This window comes from Neovison vison, chromosome 8, assembly GCF_020171115.1.
Source record: "Neovison vison isolate M4711 chromosome 8, ASM_NN_V1, whole genome shotgun sequence".
NCBI classification, from domain to species: domain Eukaryota; kingdom Metazoa; phylum Chordata; class Mammalia; order Carnivora; family Mustelidae; genus Neogale; species Neogale vison.
In genome coordinates, this window is record NC_058098.1 from 42,471,666 (window position 1) to 42,491,407 (window position 19,742).

Consider the following 19,742-nt stretch of genomic DNA (forward strand, 5'->3'; position numbering starts at 1 on the left):
ACTAGTAAACAGTTCAGCCTAGAAATGACACTATGTATCAGCCACTCCCACTCAAACTCATTGATTAAATTGGCTTACAAGACCCCACCCAACCACAAGGGGATCAGAGACCCAGACAGTGGACAGCTAGAAATATAAGTCATATAGCACCAATGACTACTACAATGAGTCCAGAAGAGCTGCTAGGTGACTCAAAAGGTAACCAGGGATCTAGTGAGGACAAACACAATGTCAAAGATGTTTGTGAACAGCTTGGGTAAAATTGTTCGACAAGCTGTGAGTGCAGAAAGGCAATAACTGTAAGTCAGTACATTGTTTCATAGTTAAAATATGTATTTGCAAAAAAAATAAGCTTATGCAATATGGTGGGAAATTTTCTGCAAGTCAAAACACAATATATATTTAATTTAATAGAAGATTAAATAAATACATATTAAATAAATACATATGCAATATAAATGGCAAAAATTTGGCTAAAGTCTTTAATATAAAAAGAGCTCTAACAAATCAGTAAAAAGAAGATGAAAGAAAAAAAGGCAAAGGATATTATCTTTGAGGCTTGGTGCTTTGTTAAGCTATTATAAAGGAACAATACAAATGAGCAATAAGGATGCAAAAAGAAACTCAACTGGCCGTGGAAAAATACATAACTCAAACAACAAGGTACAATTTTGCCCACAAAATTGGCAAAATTCGTTTTGAAAATGTATGATTCTAAATCTTGACCTACAGGGGCTGATTGTGGAATTCTTATACATTGCTGATAAAAAAAAATAAATTGTTAACAAGCTTTATAAAGAGTAGTAGCATGGCAGTATGGATCAAGAATCTTTGAACACTCATTCCTTTTACCCTAAATTCTTTTAGAAAGTCTGCCTAGAACACCTGGATGGCTCAATCGGTTGAGCACTGGACTCTTGGTTTGGGATCAGGTCATGATCTTGAGGTTCTGAGATCAAGCCCCACCATCAGACTCTGTGTTCAGTGTAGTCTGCTGAAGATTCTCTCCCTCTCCCTCCCCTTCTGCCCCTCCTCCCACTCTCATTGTACTCTCTCTCTTTCTTAAATAAATAAAGTATTTTTTAAAAAATGAAAATGTGCTTAAGGAAATAAACAGAAATGCAAAGACATATATAAAATGATGTTCATTCAGAACTTCAATTTTTTAATTTTTTTTAAGATTTTATTTATTTATTTGACAGAGATCACAAGTAGGCAGAGAGGCAGGCAGAGCGAGAGGAGGAAGCAGGCTCCCTGCTGAGCAGAGAGCCTGATTCGGGGCTCGATCCCAGGACCCTGGGATCATGACCTGAGACGAAGGCAGAGGCTTTAATCCACTGAGCCACCCAGGCGCCCCTTATTCAGAACTTTAAAACTTAAAAGCAGCCTTCCATGTATGTGTAAGAGAAAGAGTAAATAAATTATGGAATGGCTATTTAATACAACTAGCAAAAATTACAACATAGAGGAATATTTAATTATATCAGAAAATGTTTTGCTATTATATTATAGTAAAAATATATTTGAAGCAGGACCACAAAAATGGATATATTTTATGATCCTAATTTCATTCTTTAATCTATCTTTATACTTCACATTTGTATATTAAACTGGCAAGGATCCACAAAATATCACCAGGGATTTTCTATTCGTGGAAGATTATAAAGGATTTTTATTTTCCTCTTCAGGGTCTAGATTTCAATTGCTCTATAATAAACATGATTTTTGCAATAAAAATGCAATAACTTTTTTAAAAATTATGTCAGTGTTGTATTAAGATGTCCAGGTGACTGGAAAATAAAAAATTAGTATAACCGAGTGTTTAGGAAGAGGCTTCCCTCCCTGGTATCTGCAAGCAGGTAATACCAGTGGGTGGGAGCCTGGTCTGGTCATTTGCCCAGATCACTACACATTGGTTTGAGCAAGAGGGACTGACTCGCTTTGACCCCATTCTTCTCAAAGTGGGATTTTCACCTCCTAGGGCTGGTGATGTGCTGGGCAGGGGTACATAGAGCTACAGCACCAGTCTCTGGCTACAACTTTACTTTAGCTGACGGTAAGCAATTTGAGACATTATTTTTTATATTATGAACAAAATACAAAATCTGCATAAACTTTTAAGGCATTTGCAAGGGGGGGGAGTGATGTCAGCATCATGGCAGGGTGAGTCAATCCCTTTGTTTCTGCCCTTTGATTTATAAGTAGGGCATCCATAGCCCAATAAAGGCCCCTCTGCACAGCACACCAGGACTCCAGAGAGAATCTAACATCTGTATACCTGAAGGTGGGTGGATTGGACCTTGTGGAGGACACAAAGTCAAGAACATTGCAGCAGAACGCAGAGAGCACCAGCAGTGGTGACTGTAACCCCAGTGACCCTGGCAGTGGCAGTGGCCCCAGAGACGAAGATAACCCCAGCAACCCGGGACAGCAGCAGCATGCGTGACCCCAGCACACCCGGCAACGGTCCCAGTGACCCTGACAACCTCAGCGCTGATGATGAACCCCCTGCCCAAATAACTGTGACAGCTTCAGTGATCCCTCCAGAAGAGCAGGTGGAGGGTGGAAAGTGTGTGCTCCCAAATACAGCCGTAAAGCCCTTAGGGAAGAGAGGAGGAGGCGGGTGGGGGTAGGGGTGGGGGGAAATCTGTGCTATATCGCCACCTTCTGGAAACCAAAAGAAAGGCCTTTAATTCCCAACCTCTTGAACTGTTAAAATCAAAATAAACAAAACTTTACCAAAATGAGAAAGGTATTCACTACTTAGAATGTGCCAGCAGAGGCACATCTCATCAAACACTATGAAAAAAATCACAGTGATAGGTATCACCAAAAGAAAATAACAGTTCCCCAGCAACCAATCTCCAAGTCACAGAAGATTAGAATCTGATAGAGAACTCAAAGTAGCTGTTAGGAAGCCATTCAGCAAGCTCCAAGAAGACTCAGAAAGGCAATTTAACGAACTTAGGAACAAAATAAAGAGAAGGAGTACTTTGCCAAGAAGACTGAAATTCTGGAGCTGTAGAGCTCAGTAGATGAGATGAAGAATGCATTAGAAAGTACTGGAAATAGTACAGATCAGATACAAGAGAAAATAGGCGAGCTGGAAAAATCAGAATCTAGAAATGATATAGGTGGAAGAAGAGAAAGAACTAAGATTTTTAAGAAACAAAGAAAAAGCTATCAGACTCTCCTAGGAGGACAAACATAAGAATAATGGGTATACCAGAAGAAGAGAAGGAGAGGGAGACAGGAGGGGTATTTAAAGAAACAGTAGCTGAAAATTTCCCAAACCTAAGGAAAGAACTAGCCAAAGCTAATAGGTCCACAAAGTTAATATGTCACCTTACTATCTGAATGCTGGAAGACCCTCTTCAAGACCTATTATTATGAAGCTCTCAAAAACTGATGATCAAGAAAGACTGTTAAGGCAGCCAGGGTGGGAGACAAGAATGTAACCTACAAAGGAACCCCTATTAGATTATCAAAATATTTCTTCAACAGAAACTCTACAGGCCAGGAGAGAGTGAAATGTCATATTCAAAGTATTGAAAAATAAACATTTCTAACCAAGAATACTTTATCCATTAAATTGACCCTCCCAAATGAAGGAAAAAAGCAAACATATAGCTGAGGGAGTTCACTAGCACTGAACCTACCATTTAAAAAGTACCATTTTTAAAAAACTATTTTTTTAAATTAACTTCCCATAAAAGAATCATTTTATATATTAAATTATTTTATTATTTTATCATATTAAATTATTTATTTAATTTTATTAACCTACCATAGAAAAATATTTTAAAATGTTGAAAGTGGCTCTTCTACCTAAAATGAAAAGACAAAAATACCCCAAATTTTTACTAAAGTGATGGATAAAGTAAAAATTATAAACCTCTTTTAGACTAGGGTATTAAATAATTGTAGCATAAAGTTTAAAAGAGAAAAGCATTAAAAATAAACATAGCTACCGCAATTTGGCAACAAACTCACAGCATAAAAGGAGCTAATTTGTGACAATAAAAGCATAAAAGGGAAGGAAGAAAATGCCAGAACCTGTAAAGTCAAATGAAGATAAGTTGCTGTAAACAGAAAAAGGACTATTTTATCTATGAGATGTTTTACATAAACCTCATGGGAACTACAAAACGAAATCTAAAGCAAAGACAAAACACTTAAAAATGTTGGCAGGGTGGGACATTGAGCAAATTATCATAGAAAACCACCAACCTAAAAAGTAAATAAACCAAAGAAAAAGAAACAATGGAGATTCAAAACAACCTGAAAACAAGATAAAACGACAATAGTAAGTCCTCATCTATCAATAATCACCTTAGATGTAAATGGATTGAACTCACCAATCAAAAAGAACAGAGCATCTGGATGGATTAAAACAAAGACCCAACTGTATGCTGCCTTCAGGAGACTCTTCTCAGCTCCAAAGAAAAACATAGACTCAAAAGTGAAGGAGCAGAGGATGCTACCCCAAGAAATGGTAACCAAAAGAAAGTGGGTGTAGACATATTTTTATTAGACAAAAGAGACTTCAAGCCAAAATTGGTAGCAAGGGACACAGTGGGACATTATATAATTATGATAAAAGAGTCAATAAAAAATCTTCCTGCACTTATGAGAGGGTTACATCCTGATAAACACATCACGAGTTAAAAATATAAGTTGAAAATGCATTTAATACACCAAACCTACCAAACATGATAGCTTAGCCTAGCCTACCTTAAATGTGCTAACAACACTTACATTAGCACATAGTTGGGCAAAATCATCTAACACAAAGCTTATTTTATAATAAAGGGTTGAATATCTCAGGTAATTTTTTGACTACTGTACTAAAAGTGAAAAACAAAATGACTATATGGGTACAGAATGGCTGTAAGTATATCAGTTGTTGGCCTTCATGATTGCGTTGCCACTGGCAACTGCACCTCGCTACTGCTACCTGCTCTCAGGAGTACTGCATAGCACTCGACTGGGAAAAGATTAAAAACTCAAAATTTGAAGCACAGTTTCCATCCATGAATATCATTTTTGCACCATCAAAAAGTCAAAAAAACATAAGTCAAATCATCATAAGTCAGGGAAACTCTGTTCATCAAGAAGATTATAGCAATTATAAATATATACACTTCCAACATCTGAGCACCAAAATATATTATGCAAATGCTAACAAATCCCAAGGGAGGACTATACAATAGTACAATAACAGTAAGGGACTTCAATATCCCACTATCAGCAATGGAGAGATTGTGCAGACAGAAAATCAACAAGAACACATTGGAGTTGAACCACACTGTAGAACAAATGGACCTAGGAGACATATAGAGACATATAGGAGACACTTTCTGGTCTCCCAAGACCAGAAAAACAGTAGAAAGAACAACAACAGAATACACATTCTCAAGTGCACACGAACATTCTCCAGGATAGATCATAAGATAGACACAAAACTAATCTTAGAAAATTGAAGATTGAGATCACATCAACTATCTTCTCTGACCACAATGGCATGAAATTGGAAGTCAACCAGAAGAAAGTGAGTAGATCTTCAAATATGTGGAAAATAAATAGCACATTTCTAAATAACCAATGAGTCAAAGAAGAAATCAAAACGAAGACAAATTATGTTGAGACATATTAAAATGAAAATACTTCATATCAAATTTTGTGGTATGCAGGAAAAACAGTTCTAAGAGGAAAGATTATAGCGATTAACACATATTAAGAAATTAGGAAAAAAGAGGAACTAGTCAAGCCCAAAGATAACAGAAGAAAGGAAATAAAAGAGCAAAAATAAATGAAACAAAGACCAGAAAAACAGCAGAAAGAATCAGCAGAACTAAAAACCAATACTTTAAAAAGATAAACAATATTGACAGCTAGACTAATTCCTTAGCTAGACTAAAAAAAAGAGAGAAGACTCAAATAGAAGTTGAAGTAAAAGAGGACACATTACTATGAATACTACAGAAATACAGAGACTTATAAGAGACTACTACAGACAAATATATGCTAACAAATTACATAACCTGGTACAGATGGATAAATTTATAGTAACACACAACACACCTAGAATGAATCAGAAAAACAGAAAACCTGAACAGATCAGTAATGAATTAAGAAATTGTCAATGATGAAAAAACTCCCAACATGGAAAACTCTAGGGCCAGATGACTTCACTGGTAAAATCCACTGAACTTTTAAGGAGGAATTAGCACTAATCCTCCTCAAAGTCTTCCAAAACATTGAGAAAAGGGAACACCTTCAAACTCATCCTAGGAAGACAGCATTATCTTGATAGCAAAACCAGATAAGGATACCACAAGAAAAGAAACTCTAGATCAACATCCCTGATGAATATAGATGCAAAAATTCACAAAAATCATTAGCAAATTGAATTCAAGAATACATTAAAAGCATTATACACTACGATCAAGTGATATTTACCCTTGGGATATAAGGGTAGTTCAACACATGCAAATCAATAAACGTAATTCATCACATCAACAAAATGAAGATAAAAGCCACATGGTATCTCAATAGATAGCTGGAAAAGCTTTTGGCAAAATACAATATCATTTCAGGATAAAAAATCTTAATAAATTGGATATAGAAGGAACATACCTCAACACAATAAAGGCAACAACCCCGCAGCTAACATTATATTCAATGGAGAAAATTTGAAAAGATTTCCTCTGAGATCAGGAACAAGGCAAGGTCGCCTATTTAATATAGTATTAGAAGTCTTAGTTACAACAGTTAGGGTAAGAGAAAGAAGTTAAAAGTATCCAAATTAGGAAGGAAGATGTAAAATTTTTGCTATTTGAGGATGATATGATGTTTTTAGAGAAAAATCCCAAAGAGGCCACCAAACTGTTGGAATTAATGATTTCAGTCAAGTGACAGACTGCAAAATCAGCTTGCAAGAATCAGTGGCACCTTAAAAAAAAAAAAAAAAAAGAATCAGTGGCATTCCTTTACACTAAGACAAATCACTGGAAAAAGAAATAAAGAAAACTATCCCAATCAAAATAGCATCAAAAACAATAAAATACTTAGGAATAAACTTAAGGAAGTTAAAGAGCTGTACGATGAATTCTACAAGACTTTGCTCAAAGAAACTGAAGACACATCCTATGTTTGTGGATCAGAAGAATAAATATTTTTAAAATGGCCATACCACTCAAAACCATCTACAGATTCAATACAATCTCCATCAAAATACCAAAGAAACAATTCTAAAGTTTGTGAGAAACTACAAAAGGCCCTGAATAGCCAAAGCAATCCTGAGAAAAAAAGAACAAAGCTAGAGGTATCACACTTCTTGATTTTAAACAGTACTGCACAGACACAGTAATAAAAACAGTATGGTACTGGCACAAAAATAGACACATAGACCAATGGGACAGAACAGACAACCCAGAATTAAATGCTGGCATATAAGGTCAACTGATATTCAACAAGGAAGCCTACGTTACCCTGGGGAGAGATCATCTCTTCAACAAATGGTTTTGGGAAAACTGGAGAAACACATACAAAACAATGAAACCAGCCTTTATCTCACACCACTCACAAAAACTAACTTAAAATGGATCAAAGATTTAAATATAAGACCTGATACCATGAAACTCCTAGAAGAAAACAGGGAAGAAGTTCATCAATATTGGTCTTGGTAATGATTTTTTTGTACATGATGCTAAAAACAAAAACAAAAACAAAAAACAAAACAACAAAAGCAAAAAATCAACAGATGGGACTACATCAAACTCCAAACTTCTGCACAGCAAAAGAAACAACGAAGTGGGACAACAACCTACAGAATGGGAGAAATTTTTTGCAAACTATGTATCAGATAAAGGGTGAAGATCCAAAATATACAAAGAACTCACACAACTTAATAAAAAAAAAAAATTCTATTAAAAATAGAAGAACTAGGGGCACCTGGGGGGCTCAGTGGGTTAAAACCTCTGCCTTTGGCTCAGGTCATGATCTCAGGGTCCTGGGATCAAGCCCCACATCGGGCTCTCTGCTCAGTAGGGAGCCTGCCTCCTCCCTTCTCTCTCTCTGCCTGCCTCTCTGCCTACTTGTGATCTGTCAAATAAATAAATAAATAAAATCTTTTTTAAAAAAAAAGAAGAAGAAGAAGAACTAGATAGTCATTTGTCCATAGAGGATATACAAATGGCCACTAGGCATGTGAGAAGATGCTTAAGGTCACTAATCATTGGGGAGATACAATCAAAACCACAACGAAATGTTATCTCACTCCTGTTAGAATGGCTAGCATCAAGAACACAAGAGACAAATGCTAAGAAGGATGTGGAGAAAAGGGAGCGCTTGTGCACTGTTGGTAGGAATGCAAATTAGTGCAACCACTATGGAAAACAATATGGTGACTCTTCAAAAAGTTAAAATAGATTCTACCATGCAATCCAGCAATTCCACCTCTGGGTTTATATCTAAAAGAAGAGGAAACCGGATTTTGACAAGACATTTGCATGTTTATCACAGCATTGTTCACAATAGCCAAGATATGGAAACAACCAAAATGCCCATCCCTGGATGAATGGATGAAAAAGCTATGGATCCCAGGGCACCTGGGGGGTTCAGTCAGTTAAGCATCTGACTCTTGATCTCAGGTCAGGTCTTGAGCTCAGGGTCATGAGTTCAAGCTCTTGGAGACTACTTTTTTAAAAAAAAATGTGGATTACGTATGCAATGGAATATTATTTGGCCATGAAAAGGGAGGCTATCCTGGCATTTGCAACAACACATTATGCAAAATGAGAGAAGTCTGACAGAGAAATGCAAGTATCATTTGATGTCACTTATGTGTAGAATCTGAAAGAGTCAAACCTGTTAAAAACAAAAACAAAGAGTACAATGGTGACCCTGGGATGGAGGGGAAGGGGACCTAAAACTGATGGTGTTTAAGGGTACAAACTTGTAACAAGTAGCAAAGAAGCCATAGAGATCCAGTGCACAGTATAATGGATACAGAAATTACATGGCATTCTAATGAAGGAATATGATCAATCTTGCTTCAATGGCAGTCATATTATAGTATATAAATGTATCCAAGTAGGGGTGCCTGGGTGGCTCAGTGGGTTAAAGCCTCTGCCTTCAGCTCAGGTCATGATCCCAGAGTTCTGGGATCAAGCCCTGAATTGGGCTCCCTGCTCAGCAGGAGCCTGCTTCCTCCTCTCTCCCTGCCTGCCTCTCTGCCTACTTGTGATCTCTGTCTGTCAAATAAATAAATAAAATCTTTAACAAAAAAAAAAAAGTATCCAAGTAATACACTGTCCACCTTAAGTTTGCAAGATATAACATGTCAAATTGATTACATAATAATAAAAAAAAGAAATTTAGGGCTTGTGAGAGGCTGCTTTAGGCTATGCTCTTAAAAAGAGCAAGTTCAAGGGACACCTGGGTGGTTCAGTGGGTTAAGCCTCTGCCTCCGGCTCAGATCATGATCCCAGGGTCCTGGGATTGGGCCCCGCATCAGGCTCCCTGCTCAGTGAGAGCCTGCCTCTCCCTCTCCTCCCCACTCATGCTCTCTCTCACTATCTCTGTCACTATCTCTGTCTCTCTCTTTCTCAAATAAATAAATCTTTAAAAAATAAAATAAAATAAATAATAAAATAAAATAAAAACAAGTTCCAACTAACTGCCCTTTGCCAATAGGTTAGAGTGTTAGCCTTGGCACCGCTGACACTTTGGGCAGGATGGTTGTTCCTTGTGTGGGGGTGGATGTAGTAGGGGGTTGTCTGGTGCCTCATAAAAGCTTAGCAGCATCCTTGGCCTCTATCCATGAGAAGCTCATAGTGCATGCACACACATCTTCCCACTAGATGCTAGCAATGAGCATCCAAAATGCCTCCCAGCGGTGTCCCATGTCCCATCGGAGCACAAAATCCCCCCCAGGTGAGAAACTCATTTCATGAAAACTTTTGAGAGACATTAATCTAATCCCGTTAAACTCTGGTTCAAAGAGACCCCTGGTTCAAAGATGGAATCCAAAGTAAAGCTGTACCATGTATTTTTTTTTTCATCAAAATGCACTTGCTTTCTTAAAAAAAAAAAAAAATTAAAGTAGGAGGGGAGAAGGGAACTCCGGTAAATAAAGGGTCAGGGCAAGTCTGACCTGCGCTACCGAACAAGGGTTGGGAGGGTGTCAGCAGACAGCCTACCCTCGAGGGCCCCTCTCCCTCCTGCCGGGAAGACTGCTACGCCATTGCCTCCCGAGTGTCTGGGTGAGCTTCTCACACCCCAGCGGGGCTTTGGTTCTCCTTTACCACCTGTTCTCCGGATAAAATTCCCTCTGTTGAACCGCCCAGTGTGGCAATATTTGCCTGACAGAACCTTGATTGATACAGTACATGTATTAGGATGTTAAATTTATAAGTTGACTTGGGGAAAATGGACATCTCTGGGATGCTTTCTTTCTATCCAAGAGCATGATGGGTTGATGTGTCTTTCCATTGGGTCAGATCTTCATCCGTGTCCCTCCAGAGAGTTTCAAAGTCTTATTTAGTCCTTACCTCTTTTTGTCCTTTTTTTTTTTCATTTTGTGAATTTCTTTCTATGTTTTTTATCCTTTGTGTGGCTAACATAAATGGTGCCACGTGTAGGCTTGCTGTAAGGATTAACGTGTAGTTAAATATGTTACTTAGTACTTAGTCCTAAGTACTTAGAGCAGTACCTGGGATACAGTAAGTGGCCTAGTAGTGCTGCTTCTGATTATCATCTTGGTTTCTTCCACGGTTTTGTCCCACTGATTATTGTTGAAATATGGGTCCTAGTTGTTTTTTCTCTGTTTCTGCCCAGCTCCTGTTCAGTAGGAACTAGGAGCAGAACTGGATCTTGGGGCATCATTTTTACAGGAAAATGAGGTATGCCCATCACAGACCCATCCCATGAGAAGTACACCTCTAGTCCTTCTATAGATACCCTTTTCCCATGCGACTGTCCTCAGACTATTTGGGGACTATTTGGTGCTGATACCGAATCACTAATACCGTGGATGTAACTACTGTTACCTGATGTAAACACACACACACACACACACACACACACACACACACCCTTTAGGAAAACAAAGCTTAATATTCCTAGGAACCCCGGTATTCTTGTGGGCAGGTCTGAGAGTACAATGCAAAACTAATGTTTGCGGCTTTCTCTTAAGAAATAGGCTGACAGTTGCCCTCTGTGAGCCAGCAGCCTGCCAAATTGCCCCGAAACTCAATAGTTTAAAGTAACCACGATTCACATCCTACTCCTGGGTGTCTAGGTCTGCTGGGTTGTTCTGCCGATTTGGGCCAGCCTCGGCTCCTCGAAGCTGGTCTCACACGTGCACCTGTGGTCAGCCTGGGGGGGTGAACTACGGACAGGCTCGTCTGGGGTGGCCTCCTTCATGTCTGCTGGGTGTTGCCGGGGCAGTGAATCTGACTGTGCTCTATCATCAACCAGAAGGCTAACAGGTTTGTTTCACGTGCGACAGAATTGAGAGAGAAGAAATAGGCACAGAGCTTCTTGAGACCTATGCTTGGAACTGACAACAGCGCTACTTTCCACCACTTTCTCTCGAGCAAAGCAAAGACGAGAAGCCAGATTCAAGGGCAGGACTACAAAGTCATTGTAAAGAAGGCATGAATACAGAGAAGCCTGACAAATGAGAGTCACAATTGTCTCCCACACACCCGACACCACAGTGACGAGGTGCTGATTTCCTTTTTGCAAAGGTTTCTTGGTTGCACTAGTAGCCCAACTGTGGTTTGGGTCGGGAGGAAGTTCCACATCTGGTGGGCTTTGCCCACTCACACGAATTCACACCTGTTCTGCTTTCATCGGCTGCCACTGCTTGATGTTGAGCCCAGTCTGAGTCTGTTTGAGAGGGTCATCCCCTGTACCAGCTCTCAGGATGGTACACTTCCCTCTCTGTCCTGGTTTCTGAGCGCTGCTTTCGATGGCGTTTTCCAGTATAGATTGACCAAGACGTTGCAGGCCATTCTCAACTGGCGGCTAAATAAATCTTTGTTGATGTATCGACTCAGTCAGCCACGGGCTAATTAACTCCAAGTCCTGTTAGAAGCAATCAAAATGTCTTTTCTCACTGTCAGATGGCAGACAGATCTTGGAGGTAATCTGATCATTTCCTAGCCTCCTGGCATCTCTGCCTGGATGCCTTTGAGTCAGGACCGTAGTGCCCTGGTGGCCATGCAGGGACAGACCTTTTCTGCCACAGCAGTGTGTCTTCCTGCCCTCAAGGGTTAAAGAGCCACCCTGGGCCAGACTGTACACCTGTGCTCACCACCCACACCACTGCTGTGTACCCACTTCGCCGGGAGGGGAACAAGAGGAGCCCCTGCCCAACTGCCCCCAGGGTCAGAACATAGGAAGCCAGAGGGAATGGCCATTTCTGGGTTGTGGAGATAAAGCGAATACTCCTAGAAGACAGAACGGGAAAAGAAATACATACACAATAAGAACGTGGCTGAACAGAAGAACAACGTGAAATGTAGGTATTTGTAACTAAGCTTGCTGTTCATAATTAATTAGCATAGGGCAGTAATCACTGTGCATATCATTATGTATTTGAAGATTTTTTATTTATGTTAAACTTTCTTCCTATATTTGGTGTTCCCTTACACAGGTTAAAATGTCATATACTACTGTGTTTAAAGGAATTCTAGGGCGCCTGGGTGGCTCAGTCAGTTACAAGTCTGACTTTTAACTTCCACCCAAGTCATGATGTCATGGTCATGAGGTTGAGTCCCACGTGGGGCTCCATACTGGGCGTGAAGCCTGCTTGGGATTCTCTTTCTCCCTCTCCCTCCAGCCCAACCCTCCAAAAGAATTCTAGTATGATCCAACCAGGTAAAAATATATATATACACACACATGAGCATGTATATACATATGATTTGCAAATATATATATACACACATGAGCATGTATATACATATGATTTGCAAGATTTTTATATTTTGGAGTAAAATGTGCATCTATATATATGTAAATGCATATATAAGCGATATATAAAATCAAAGAGATATATAAATATCTTTGACCTCTTACAGAGCTAAGTATAAACATATATGTACGTTTACGTTTTTGCTGAAAAGTGTCTGAAAGGAGGAACAGGAATAGAGGAATAATGATTACAAGTAGGAAGGGTTTTTCTTTCATTTTCTTTTCAATATACTCTGGTTTGTTTCACCAGAGTAAAAAGTACAGATTTTTAAAAGAAGTTTACTTGTAAATTTTACCCATGTGCCCCCCCACCTCAAACAGTAAATTAGGGTAAATTCCCGACACAAGAACGAGAATGCTCAAGACCTCAGGGGCAGGAGCGTGGTTTTCCAGGAGGACAGAATCACACCGAGCTGCTGAGGAAGGCTGGGTCCTGAGCTCCCTCGGGCGGCCGCCCCCTTCTTGGGCCAGGACCCCAGCAGCCCCGGGGCAGGCGCGCGTGGAACCTGGTGGCCTCTCTCCCTGCCCCCCTCCCCTCCCCAGGGCCGAGGCGGCAAAGGCAGCATCTATGTGTGGGCCTCCGGGGATGGTGGCAGCTACGACGACTGCAACTGTGACGGCTACGCCTCCAGCATGTGGACCATCTCCATCAACTCGGCCATCAATGACGGCAGGACCGCCCTGTATGACGAGAGCTGTTCCTCCACCTTGGCCTCCACCTTCAGCAACGGCAGGAAGAGGAACCCCGAGGCCGGCGTGGTGAGTGTGGCCCCCACCCTTGGGGAGGCAGTGGAGTGCACCCCTGCTGCCTGACGCCGTGCAGACGCTGGGTGCCGTGCAGAGGCTGGGTGCCGTGCAGACGCTGGGTGACGTCGTGCACTACCACTGAATGACGTCACCGGAGGAAGTGGCTCTCCCCTCCTACCCTCAAAGGGTCTGCACCTGTTTGGAGTCTCTGGAGATCCATTGTCTTCCAGGCCTGATAATGCTTTGTTACCAATGTAGAGCCACGCGGTGTGCAAGTTGGAAGCAATAATTGTGATCTCTTTCCAGCTCATTTTCCATAGATTGTCTTTGTTGTTTATTGTTTTGCCTTGCAAAAAGTGGTGAACGCTGATGATCAAAAAGTTGCCTCAGCATACCACTTTAAAGAGCTAATATTAACAACTGGGCCATCGTGCCATCTGAGCCAAGAACCCATCCATTTATTACAGCAATTTAAAAAATAGCCTCCATTGGAGGACTTCTCTAAGTCCATAAGCCCTCCAGGGCACACATGAATTTTTTCAAGGCAACAGTAGGGATTTTCACCATATTTTAAAATATGTCCATGATTTGATCCTCAGCAGAGGTTCCTGCCCACCAGGAACTTGGATTATTTATTGCATTTTTCTGAGCAGCACTCCCTTCCTGGGCATCTTGGTAATATGGTGAATTTTCCAAGTCCCCTTAAAATATTTATCTGGAGAACATAATGAATTTTTTTGGATCTCTTCCTCTCTCTGGGTAGTTCACTCACATATCACCCTTTCCGTAGAACTTCCAGCCTGGAATTTGGGAGCTGGTTCCGTAGTCCTGCTGAGCTACAGCTCGACTGGCCACCTACCTCCGCTGGGGTTCCCCAAGGGAAGAAAGGAGCTCAGAACACAATCGTCATTACCAACAAGAATTCCAGTCCCAAATTCCTGCCTGGACTCTGCCTTGGCAAGCTGGCCTGGCTCTCATGTGAGCCAGGAGGTCTCTTTACCCGGAAGGGACACAGACTTGACCTGGCTGTCTCTTTGGTCTTGGGGAGAACGAGTGTCCCTCCTCCTCCCAAGCAGAAGGAGGCTGGACAGAAAGGGAAAAGAGCAGAGCAAAAACGAAGCGAGGGAGACCCCAATCCTATTGTGCTTGTGATGCTTTATACCTCCCCCTAGAAATTGTCACTCCCTACCCCAAGGGTGTCACTTTGTCCTCAACCTTATCTGACTCTCTGCTTGGACTGGGGAAGGGCCTTGACTTCTACCTGAATATTGTAATTTTCCCCAATAGATGTCTTAAACCTCCCTACTACTTTGTCCTTCAAAATAATGGGCCCCCCCCCAAAAAATATAGGCCCATATGAGGATTCTACAGACAAACAGAGGAAGGAGAATTCCTGTGGCTTAAAGGTGATCATAATGAAAACCTTGGCTTTCACCCCTCATGAAAAATGAGGACTTTTTTTCTCTTTGTGAAAGTCCTTTAAAACCTGTTTGATCGGTTTCCCCACTTAAGAACTGTGGAAGCAATTTCTCACACATCTGTTATCTTGGCTTCCTGCGTTCCAGCATCTCTTCATAAGATATAGAGAAACATTCTCTTTTTAATGGCCTGTCCTTCTAGGAAAACTTCAGCTGAGCATGTTTTTTATTCCATCTTTGGGAAGGATACCCTTTCGTTTATGAATGGAAAAAAATGATGCAATGGCATCTGGGTTTTCCAAACCAATCCCAGTGCAAAAGTCATCCCCATTGCATGGACTTGGTGGTAGTACCAATTTGTCACTTTCCACCTATAGGGGGTTTTCCTTTCAGAATCCAAGAAATAAATGTCTCTCTAGTTTCTGGAATAACTGTAAATATGCTTGTCTTGAAACACTTGACTTCTTTTTATCTTGTGAACACTATAACTATAACTGATCGTCCCTTTTTGAATGGGCTACTAGGAAGCTCAAATAAAATGTGTGGCAAGATAGACAGATGGATGCTAAGCCTATTGTTACCTTTATCTGAATCTTCTTCAGAACGAGGCAGAGTTTAAATCAAAGAAACAGATCATCCTCTGCTTCATATTGTTTGGGGATTCGAAGTAGAGTGACCTCTTCACTCATTACTGAACATCTTCCCTTTCAGGCAACTACAGATTTGTATGGCAACTGCACCCTGAGGCATTCTGGGACATCCGCAGCTGCACCTGAGGCAGCTGGAGTGTTTGCACTGGCTTTAGAGGCTAAGTATGTTTCCATCTCGGGGCGGAGGGTGGACTAACATGTGTCTCTCCACCCAATCCCAGGTGCCCGTGGAGGCAAAAGTGGGTGTGGGAGCCTGTGGAGGGTCAGGGCCAGTGAACTGTGATGGACATTTCTAAAACAACCATGGGCCCTAGATGATAAACACACACAGTCCACAAATAACATCCTTAGGAGAGCTCAGGACCAAGCAGGGACACACAGATCTTTCTTTCTTTGTGAAAATCATCGTATTATCCTCTCCAAATCCTCTGGCTGTTTTACTCCAATAATACAATCAGCTAAATGAAGGAAAACTATTGCCAAACTGGTATCCAGCAAGCTCTTTCAGAATCCGTGGCAAGGAGGGTGCTCTCACTCAAGATTTGTTAACTTATAAGGTGAGTTTTCTTTCAACACTGATGCAAGGTAGACCAGGAAATGGACTTTACTGAGAAACCTTCCAAGCTACAGGTAAGAGGAGGCTGTCCTCTCGGTTCTCACCATCCCACGGAGAAGCCACGTATTGCTGTTGCTGGACACACCTTAAATTTGATCCTCAGCAGAGGTTCCTGCCCACCAGTCGTTTTGTCTTCCCTTAGGGCAAGCCAGAGGCTGGCCCTGGGTTTGAGGAATGAGCATGTGGGCTTCAAGCATGACCCCGGGTGCTGGGAGCACATATGCCCAGGCTGCAGGGGAGCACCAGCCAGTGTGAGAAGTTGGATTCAGGCCCCTGGGGAAGGGATGTTGATTTCTCATCCTTGTCAGCTGTTGCTGGGCAACCAGAGCTTCTAGCATCCATCTCCAGACAACCCTGCTTGTCTCTCTCCATATATACGGTGTGATTTCTGACTTGCAAAGGAGGTAAGAGTTGATTCTTAGATAGGAAAGGACTTTGAAAGATTCTCTAATCTGATACTCTGTCTTCAAGCAGAAAAGGCATCATCATTCTCCTTTTACACATAAGGCCCCATATTGGGAGTGACTCCTTTCTTTGGACCAGGCCAACCTTTGATTCTTCTAACAAAAGTCATGTGGAAAACTTAGGATTCCAGCAGACACTGATGGAAGTGTGTTTCTCTTAAGTGAGGAGACTAAAACTTCTTGAAGGTGAAACAGGTCATCTCAAGGTCTATCTGGTCTGGGTGTCTGAGCTGGTCTGCTCACTCCAGTCAGGAGCAGACAAAGAGAGGGAACCTGCTGTTGAGCCTTGCAGAGAACAGGAAGAAGGGGTACTCCAGAACTGAGAAGGGGGTTCTGGTCACCCTTTAAATCTAAGAAGGTAGACCTTGACTCAAGTCTCCTTGCATTTTGGAGAGCAAAAAGTCAATTGCTTAGGCCTCTATGCACGCGAAGGGACAGTGCAAATTGATAAAATAATGGAACAAGGCTGTTGGATCTCTGAACAGGCTCACGGGCTCTGCACAAATGAGTCACCATTCTTTGACACATGGTTGCAGATAGCCTTACAGAAAAGAAGTCACCGTGCAGGTGTCTTTTGTTTTGGAGCAATGGTCATGATTTTAATTCTTTCTTGCCATAAACAGGAAAAAAGTGATACCTGACAGGTAGTGGCTCAAGTCTATTGTAGGATCTAGTCCTAAAACTCCTGAGAACACCAAATTCCTGAGGTTAGGGACAGCCCCGGAGACAAAAGTTGGCGCAGGCAATTTGTTAAAGAAGGTGCTCTCCGGAGAAACCAAGTTAAAGTAGAGGATGCAGGTTAAGGATGAGGGAAAATCCAAGTAAGGAAGCAATTTCAGAAGTTCTGGCCTCAGCCTGATCCCATGGGGAGCTCTGGAGTGTAGATGATGCCTCAGGACGTGTTCTTCCTCAAGGCAAGGATGCTGGGCTGCCATGTTCTGGTGCTGGTCTGTCACCAGCTGAGAGCAGTGCCCTGGGAAGGAAACTCCGAGGGATTTCTGGCTTTCTACACCTGAGCAAAGCGTCCCTAGCAGCCAGCAGTTAAAACCAATGGTCAGAACAAAGCAGCCCTAAGAGAAAGTCCAGAGGGAGCAAGAGGGAAAGCCACTCCATAAACAGTTCCTACAGCTAGTCTCTCGTTCTTGTGATACCAGACAGCTAGGAGTTCTTCACCACAAAGGAAAGCTATGGAGGGCTGCTGACCACCCAGAGGTCCAATCAGAAAGCTTTTCCAAAGCAGTTTGAAAAACAATAAACAAATTATTCCATGTAAATCTATACCCATCAGAACCACAAAAGAGGAATAGCCGCCCCCAGGACTCCCAGGGGAAAAAAGGGAAGCCATTATTCCTTTGTCCCACCTAGTCACTACTTTCATAAAGTACTTTTCTGACAAATGCTTGAAAATGACTTCTTGGGTCCCAGGGAATATTGCTTACATTTCCCAGTGTGAGCAACACTAAAAAAAATTTCAAGTGATTTCTTTGCCCCAGAGGGTGGGGGGGTGAGGGTGGGGTGGGGTCCGTCTGGGACCCAGAGCTTTCTGTGTGTTTCTAGAGGGCTGAACTAGGTTTGAGGGGTCGGTCATAAAGAGGCCGATTTTTGGCTTGAGAGAACCATCAGTAAAGTGGCCCACATACGGGACTAAAATAATGTTTCCAAAACTGACCTTTTGGGAGATAGATTTTTTTTTTATACTCTTTATTGAAGTACAAAAGACCCAGAGGAAAGGACACAAATGTTAGATATAGTTCAATGACTTCCTACAAAATTAATAGACCCATGTAACCAGCATCCGAATCAAGCAACAGACCACTATCTAAGCACCGGGTATGCTCTTTGGTGTAATAACACATCTGAGAGATTCGTCCATACTGTTCTATGTGGTTATAGGTTGTTCATACTCATTGTGAATTACTTCACTGTATAAATGAATCCTTAGGTTGTTTCCAGTTGGGGGCCATTATGAGTCCTATTGCTATGAACATGCTTACACGTCTTTCGGTGAACATAGGGATGCGTTTCTGTTGGGTTTATACTAGGGGGTCAAAAAGCTGAGTCATGGGGTATACATATGCACAGTTCCTGTAGCTACTCCAAAAGAATTTTACAGAGTGGGGGTAACCATTGACCCTCCCTCTGGCAGTGTGAGTTACAGGTGCCCCACATCCTTGCCAACACTTGGTATTGCCAGTCTTCCACACTTTAGCCATCCATATGAATGTTCAGTGGAATTTTATTATAGTTTTAATTTACATTTCCCCGATAACTGGGGAAGTCAAGCACTGGGGTGGGGGCTAGTTTTGAAAATAATACATTCCTACATCTCAGCTAAGAGTCACTGAATGGAAATCTCTGCGGCTGGATGGCCCAGGAATCTGTCTTTTCAAGCCCTGTTCCAGGGACTCCAGTCCAGGGCATCCAGTAAAGCAAGAACTCTATGAATCTGTGAATCCGGATACTGTTGTATGGCAGGTGAATGTCTGGACTCTACCTCTGGCTAGGTCAAGATTGGAAACAAAATCCCAGATAACAAGAGCTAAACTAACACAGGGTTTTATTTTTCTGTCACAGGAAAGTTAATGCAGAGGTTGGGAGCCCAGGGCTACCATGGGGGGTGCCACTGGGAATCCAGCTCTTCCTAGATCTCTGCTCTTCCACCTTCATGTTCTCCAGATGCTGTTGGGGCTCTAGCCATCAAGTTTACATTTCAGATAGGAGAACAAGAAAAGCAAAGGGAAAAAAGAATTCCACCGGCTGAGTCAGCCTTGTTTAAAGGTTTTTCAAAAAATCCCCACCCAGTAGCTTTTGCCTACTTTTCATTGACCACAGTCCTCAAGGGACCACCCCAGACTACAAA

The 19,742-nt window shown here is 41.6% G+C and overlaps 1 protein-coding gene across 1 annotated transcript in view; it reads left to right on the top strand.

Moving 5' to 3' along the window:
• Positions 1-19,742, top strand: part of PCSK2 (proprotein convertase subtilisin/kexin type 2) — a 278,454-nt gene that overhangs the window by 240,160 nt on the left and 18,552 nt on the right. The window contains exons 9-10 of the mRNA XM_044263484.1: positions 13,531-13,746; positions 15,864-15,964. Coding sequence (XP_044119419.1) covers positions 13,531-13,746; positions 15,864-15,964 — 317 coding nt within the window. The remainder of the gene's footprint in view (positions 1-13,530; positions 13,747-15,863; positions 15,965-19,742) is intronic.